Source organism: Lolium rigidum, chromosome 1, assembly GCF_022539505.1.
Source record: "Lolium rigidum isolate FL_2022 chromosome 1, APGP_CSIRO_Lrig_0.1, whole genome shotgun sequence".
NCBI lineage: Eukaryota > Viridiplantae > Streptophyta > Magnoliopsida > Poales > Poaceae > Lolium > Lolium rigidum.
In genome coordinates, this window is record NC_061508.1 from 218,924,904 (window position 1) to 218,933,010 (window position 8,107).

Below are 8,107 nucleotides of genomic sequence, written 5' to 3' on the forward strand. Positions count from 1 at the left end.
AACAATTTCAGTTTGATCATATTCAACATCATTGGCAGAGGCATGACAACTAGAATTTATTTATATTTCAAACCATTTGTTATTTGTTGAATTACTGTTGTATCATTTAATTCATATTGTCGCTAAAACATTTATTGTAATTCGTATTATTGTTAAATTGTATGGCACTAAAACATTTGTTGTATCATTTGATTCATTTTGTGATTAATATGTCAAATATTGCAAAACCCTGTGTTACGGTTTTGTTTGTGGGCTAAAAGAATAACGCATAGTCCAAACGCGCCAATATGCTCTTATACAGGTCACGTTTGATGCGTCTAGATTGCACGTCGGTTTTTCAAGCCGCAAAACACGTTTGAGGTGCCTCTAAACGTGTATTTGGGGTATGAGGTTTGTGGTCTGTGCTAGAGCTACATATGTGTGTTTTGGTTGGCGCTCCATTTTCCGCTAGGCGTGGCGAGCACACGAAATGATCATGTCGGCAAGATCTGTAGAGCCCCACACCTCACCGCCGCCCCACACGCGCCAAACCACCTCGACTCGATCCTCCTCCTCCTCAAATTGCACGCATCTCATTCTCATCTCAGCAGAAAAAAAGAAAAAAAACATTCCCACGCGTCTCTTCGTTCCTCGCTCGCTCGCTGGGCCCCACTTCGCCTCCACGCGGTACGCGGGACTCGACGCTTCCGTCGCAGCGCCACGCCACGCCTTTCCCTTCCGCTCCGCCCCGCCGCCGCATCCCAGGACCTAGCCGACGGCCATGGCGGGCGCCGGAGGCGGGGAGGCGGAGGGGCTGAGGAGGGAGGAGTCCGTGTCCGGCGGCGTCGACGTCTGGAGCGACGCCGTCTCCTCCCACGCGCCCGACCACCTCCTCGTCATGGTCCACGGCATCCTCGGCAGGTGCGCCCATCTCCCTCGCCGCCCCTCCTCCCCCCTCCCCTTCCCGCCGATCGGGTTTCTATAGGTACCGTCGGCTCAGGAACTTGGTCGAACACCTCGTGCACACTCGGTGCGGGCGAAAATCTTGTTCCGCTTTCCAGAGGCGGAATGGATGGAATACCGACGCGGATCCGAGTCCGACCGGCAAGGAATGCGGGGCATCGCTTGTGCCATTGGGCTATTGCTACAGTAGAGCTGGGGGAAATGAGTGTTCGGCCAAGTGAGTTAGGGCTGTCTGAACTCTCAACTACTAGTGCTACGCACAGGGATTTCTCAAATTGGATGGTCGATCAAGCGCGTGGTTAGTTACGCCTCCGAGAGTTGTTGCTCACTTCTCCTTTGGCGAAATGAGAGAGTGCTGTATCGTTCTCGCCGTTGGTGGCTTTGTTAATTCAAAGTTGGGCACCTGAGTGCCTTTTATCTAAAAAAATGAGAGAGTGCTAGGCGGCCATGTTCTGTAGCGTTTGTTCGACGCCTGACGAGTGATGATCAGGCAAAATCAACTTAGCTCTCTGCAACGATTTTATCGATCAGCATGGTATACTAGTGGAAGGAGAAGGGCCAATGCAGTAGCTCTGCACTTCACGGTCTGCCAACCGCCAATGCCGGTTGTATACTTCGTGAGGCGGAGTTCCGAGCTGTAGCTTCTGCAGCGCTGCAAAAGACTTGAATGCTCTATCATTGTAGAAGAAAAGAGCAGGATCCACCCATTCAGCCCTGCCAACCATCTGCTGTTTCTTTATAACATTAGGACTGCACCTCATGACTCCACATGGCCTATCTATGTTCGTTGTTCAAGGAAAATTTAATACTGCCAAAGATGAGGCTACTGCTCTCACTTACTGGAGTTATTCTTCTTCAACCCTTGGCAGTTGGAATAGACAAGCAAAAGCTACTAGGTTGTACATATAAGTTGTTTGCATGCATTGCAGACGTATTCCAGTTTTTTTCAGTACAGCTGACTTGTAATCTTGCGAAGCGCTTCTCGCCTAGTATAGAATCCAACAAAAGCATATACAAGAGGATCGATATCTTTTTCAAGCTTATGCCCGCGAATGACAGTGAAACCACTATTTTTTTTTTGGAAATACATGTAGCAGCTTCTGAATGAAGGAATAGCCATTATGCTTGCTTCTATAATTTGGAGAGAAATTTCCCTTCCAAGTTCACCGACGAAATGGAAGAACATTGTACATTTGTATAACCACCTAGTTATACAAATTTGCAGTGTGAACCAAACATTCAGGCCATATGCTTCATGTATCATTTCTCAATCAGTTAGGAAAGATATTTATCAGCTGGTTACTGCTAGGAAGGAATCACACAAAAGATTTAGATCTGAGGGATTTTACGTACAAAAATAAAATGCAATGTTATGTTATATGTAGCATGACCTAACTTGTAACCTATTTGGCTTGTTTCAAGACAGATGACACCCACAAAAAGAGTATAGTTGATTCTTGGAGATATTTAGTCAAGAACTCAGGAGACTAAATTCTTAAGATAATTCTTGGTCAACGCATCAAAAATCCAAAATGTTAACATGCAAGCATCTACTTACAGTTCAATATCTCAGTGGCAGTTTCGAAAGAAATGAAAGCAAATGATACAAGTAAAGGCACCTACGTGACAAATGTAGTTTTACAATTTACCATTTAATTACTGGAAGGATACTTAATGAGCAAGGACCGTGAGATATAGATGATTGAATAGCTGATGTTATTTAGATCCAACCAATACTGGTGCTTGTAATATTAGTAGGGGTGGTTAGTCTTTCCAATTATGAAATGGCATATGGATGTGCTTCTTTACGAGTGTGTGCCAAGTTTATATTTACAATTCTGAAACCAATTTTTGGCTCAAATCTTCTCTTATTGATATGTTCCTTTTTCTTTTCATTGAGCAGTACTACTGATTGGCAATACGCAGCCAATGAGTTCGTGAAGCAACTTCCTGATGATATAATTGTCCACTGTAAGTAGCTGGGTTAAGTGCTTTACCAACTATAGTTGCTAGAAACTTGCACATTTTACATGTTTTTTTGTCAAATCATCTGTCCTTTCCCCCTATAAATTAATGTTATAATCGACAAACAACATATGTATGCTTGACTAAATGTAAATACGAAACAATTTGACATTTTGTTAATTCTTAGGTTTAACAATACCTGAAACTTGAGTGAAGCCATCTCTTTTATGATGACTATATCTTGTCATTTTCTTGACATGTCACTGTTCGCAATAGCGCTTCAATTCGTAAATCTCATAGCTTTTTTGCTCTATTCTTAAGTATGGATAGGGTTATTAAAATAGTCACCTAGAAACGGTAAGCCATGTGTTTGTGCGAACATATGCTTTTGTGGAGATTAATTTGTCATCCATTATTGGACCTTTTTGCCAATGCTGTAATGAAATATGTAGATATAAGTATGATATATTATACTATGGGAGAATTAAAAATATTCTAGATGCAACTAACATTTTTTACATGGTTCAACTGCAATTTAAGTATTGCACTATGTACAATGACTGAAATGTAAAACATGAGCCTCTTTTTTTGAATTTTTAACTTAGTAGGTAACCGGATATGTGCCCTAGAAAGTTTCATCAAGATCATGTTATTTAGACATTTTTCAAATTTGCAGGTAGTGAGAAAAACATGAACACGTTGACTCTAGATGGTGTTGATGTTATGGGGCAACGATTAGCGGATGAAGTAAGTACCAAATGCAACATATGACTTCCAGAGGCTAGATATTTAGAGGCTACTTGATCTACCATATTGATTTTATTGAAATGGTTTTGTGGGCAGAACACTTTTTTTACCCCAGAAGTAATACTGTATCCTCACTTTTATTCTCTTCTTAATCAGGTTCTTGATGTAATCAGTCGAAAGCCAGAACTCACCAAAATTTCCTTCCTTGCACACTCTGTTGGAGGCTTAGTAGCAAGATATGCAATCGCAAAGCTTTATAGACATCCAAATAGCACGTTTGACAGCAAAGCCGAAGGAACCATATGCGGGTTGGAAGCATTGAACTTTATAACTGTAGCAACACCTCACCTTGGTTCTCGAGGAAACAAGCAGGTACTGTGTTGACTTATTTTTCTGATGGCCCTCTATTTTTCCATTTTGACGATCATGTGAGTTCAGATTTGCTTATTTAAAACCATGAAAATCCTGACCATTGATACTTGATTACTTGTATCTGTGAATTGTTTTGGAACTATTATATATACATTCACTCATTTATTTATTTATTCATTATTCTGCTATGTCAGTATATTTTTTCCAACATATTTGGAGTTTGTGGAGTATACAAGATATTGTTTTTGTTGGCTTCAGAGCATTGGATACACATGAAATGGCCCCACGTTTGATGCCCAAATTTGCCAAAAAAAAAATTGAAAAACAAAAGAGAGAAGGGATTTTAATTTTATAATATAATAAACTTACAAATTTATTGGCGTGCCTCTGAGCTCTTATCCCTGGAAGATATAAAAATACCCCTTTCACCAAAACCTCCTGCCATTCTTCATATATTGGTAACCTTCATAGTTCTGATTTCGTTGGCTTAAAATGGTCCTCAAGGACTGGCAATATCTTCCAGAATTACGAAGGAATTAATCAAAATGTGTTTCTCTTACAAGAAACTTACAGATTGTTGTTGTGCCTCTTTGCTCTTGCCCCTGGGAGATGTAACAGTAAACTCCTGCAGAACTTCATTTTGAAATGGCCTCATGCATGAAAAGTGCACTTAAGGAATAGTTAACAGATTAAAAGAACATGTTTTTCTTGTTTGTTTCGCTGAATCATTTTACTGTTTATATAGCTATGATCTCGGGTTTCATATCCATAAGGATGGCTGGCTTTTACGCTGGCTCGCCAAGCCTCTCTCTTCCACTTTCTGGTTTCTGTTGGGTTTCCTATGTAGCCACCCCAACTTGCTTGGGAGCAGCCGAGCCATTTTGCTGATGTATGGATCTAGTGATATTATCAGATCTTACTGGATAAACATACATCGCTTCTTTGTTTTTCTGCTCTAGATTATACACCTTTTCCTTTCACAGGCACTTGTTATAGCAACCATATATAATTTTTTAATGTGAATGTTTCTCACTGTTAAAAATTAGGTTCCACTTCTCTTTGGATTCATTACAATGGAGAAGGTTGCTTCTCGTGTCATCCATTGGATATTTAAGAGAACTGGGAGACATCTTTTTCTCACCGATGATGACGAGGGAGAACCTCCACTGTTGCAGCGTATGGTTGAAGATTATGGTGATCTTTACTTTATGTAAGGTTTATGGTACTTGGTTTCTTTCTGATTACTTCCCATCATGAATATTTCGATTGCATATATGTTTTGTTCAGTCTGGCTTGCATAATGTGTGATAGCTATACTAATTCTGGTTAAAAACACTTTTTTTAGATCTGCTCTGCGAGCATTTAAAAGGCGAGTGGCATATGCCAATGCTGATTGTGACCGTATCCTATTTATTTGAAATATTTTAATGCAGCACTCAAATTATTCCTTTTATTTTTTACTTTTTTAGCTTTTACTCGGCAATTCTTTTAACTCATGACATCCAGACATTGTTGGCTGGAGAACATCATCTATTAGAAGAAACACAGAGCTTCCTAAGGTACTTGTAGTGATTTCTGATTGTTCAAGCCTTCTGGGCCATTCTCTAAAAGGACAGCATGATTTTCGCATATGACAGTTCTTATAGTTCCTTTTGTTTCTTGATGATTTGCAGTGGGAGGAATCCTTATCTGAGAAGTACCCCCACATTGTACACGAGGAGTACTCAGAAGAAATCGACCCTGAGAAGTGTCAGGATTTGGCAACAGACTGCGATTTGGACTTATTGGAAGGTTAGTTTAACTTGTTGCATGCAGAAATTTATTTTCTATCTTCCTTTTTCTTGACGCCTGTAGGAATATTAAGTAGGCACTATCTTCTAATGATGCATCATGGTTCACTATATCGATGTTCTTGCATGCTTAATCTTCAGTATGTGTAATATTTGCAATATTGCGTCCAACAGTTCATGATCAGTTATTCCAGTTTAATATACAACAAGATGTTTTGCTGCAATTAACTTTATTTGTCATTTTAGTCTTGCCACTGTCCTTTGCACTCATTAATATTTTGAATGGATCCATCACATCGGGAATGTCATCAAGTTATGCTGATTCAGTCCCGGTATACATGAGTAGGCTGAATAAGAATCGAGAAGACTAAACGATTTGCGAGAGTCTGCGCAATTCCGCATTCAAAGTTCTCCCTTTTTGACAGTAGAGTTATGTGATTCACGAAATTCCAGGGACAGTTGGCGTTTGAAGTTTCAGACAATAGCAACACCTAACATAATATAACAGCTAGGCGATATAGTCTAGTTGTTTTATTTATGTGCGGACTGCTAACATAATTAAGTGCATGAAGATCTTACTCATAAGGAGGATTGCTTATGAGTAAGATCTACTCATGTATCTACTGGCATGTTGTGAGTGCCACACATGTATCTACTGGCTACTGGTTAGCATCTCAAAATCAGATTGGCGTGTGCTACTTGGTAGTCAACATATGTGGTATATATGGAAAATATGTTGTTTCCTTTAGCACCGCTCCTGAACGGCATAGTCTCAAATCAGTTCCTTCCTGGAAGCTACCCGCTGTTCTAAGTTGACTCGTTCATATGATGCTGTACACCTTTAGCGATTTTGAACTTTCCTGAGAGAGAACCAGACATAATATCTTGAAAGTAGTCTGGATAGTGATATTCAAATACCTACAGTATTTGAGCTAACCTGATGCGGTGTCATTTCCTGAGGTACGTGTACGTGGAGTCCTCTCATCATGGTTTTGTTGTCTAGACACCTGATTTGTTGACTTTGACAGTTAGCCACAACTAAATTGTCAAGCAAGTTATTCTGTTCAAAGTTCATTTCTCTTGTTCAACATTCAACTCGATGACTGCAATCTTTGTGGGGCACTCGATAGGCCATTTTGTCTTATATTTCTCGCAGTGCTACATACAAGGACTTGGTTCTGTATTGCAAGCATAGCACTACGAGAAACGTAGGCAAAGTTCCTTCGTTAGTCATTGATTATTTCGCCCTGTATGACTATGAATTCAGTATTGAGAAGAGGGGGCTTTACTCTCGTCAGTCAAGCCTGAAGCACACTTGATATGTTTTTAAATCCACAACCCGAAAGATTGTGAGAGTACCTTTCTTGAACTGACACTAATTTCCTTTTCCGGTCATGTAGAGAAAATGGTGACAGGGCTTCGAAGCGTTTCATGGGAAAAGGTAGATGTTAGCTTCCGCACCAGCATGGGGAGTTTCGCAGCACACAGCATTATCCAGGTGTCCTATCCGCCTTCTCCCTGTATCTGAAACGTCGTATACTATTGCACAATGAGAGTTCGTGACCAAGTAAAGCCTTATTTACGGTCTTGTGATTTCAGGTCAAGTATGGGTTTATGAACGAAGGAGCTGATGTCATACAACACATAATAGACCACTTCCAGGTCTGAAGAATTTCTGGTCTTGTAATTGAACACGCATTCCGTTGGCACGGCTGACCCGCGATAGGCCAGCATCGCACCCCAGACCTGCAGACTACTGAGCAGATATATCAACACAAATTAGTTTCAGATTCAAAAAAAAAAAAAAAAAAAAGGGAACGGGGAGGCCTGGCAGCATAGGCTAATTGCTACACAAATTAGTTTCAGATTTGGTATATGTATAGTGATGTGTTGTAACCGCATGTAAGAATGCCACGAATTGGTGAAAGATGAGGTGGGAAGTGGGAGAAAGCATCATCCTTGTATCTGTGTCAGCAGGGGCTACTCGTCAGCCTGACATGACATTTGATGCTATTTTCCGCAGCTGTACATTTCTCCCATGGTATCAAGCTAACAGTTTTTATTGAAATAATTAAGGGAAATCCAAATTCTTCTGTATCCTTGTCTCCGAACTTCTGAAAAAAGACTGAAAAACGGGTTGAACCTGAAAAATTCTGGCGATAATACGGGTTCAGGCCCAAAGAGGCCTAGAACGAGCCCGAACTCGCAGCTTGGCCGAAAAACGAGTTTGGAGGCTTGCGAAACTCGGTGGCCGCCCCGTATTAAAACGGGTCGCGGTGAGGAGTTCGGTT

At 40.7% G+C, this 8,107-nt stretch overlaps 1 protein-coding gene across 1 annotated transcript; it reads left to right on the forward strand.

Moving 5' to 3' along the window:
- Positions 1-759: 759 nt before the first annotated feature.
- Positions 760-7,884, forward strand: LOC124690161 (lipid droplet phospholipase 1-like; the record flags this gene model as incomplete). The annotated part of the gene is given in 10 exon segments (XM_047223591.1): positions 760-900; positions 2,846-2,913; positions 3,584-3,654; positions 3,811-4,026; positions 5,073-5,236; positions 5,372-5,427; positions 5,533-5,585; positions 5,700-5,817; positions 7,217-7,314; positions 7,416-7,884. Coding segments are annotated over 10 exon segments (1,053 nt in total). The 3' UTR covers positions 7,485-7,884.
- Between the last annotated feature and the right edge of the window lie 223 nt (positions 7,885-8,107).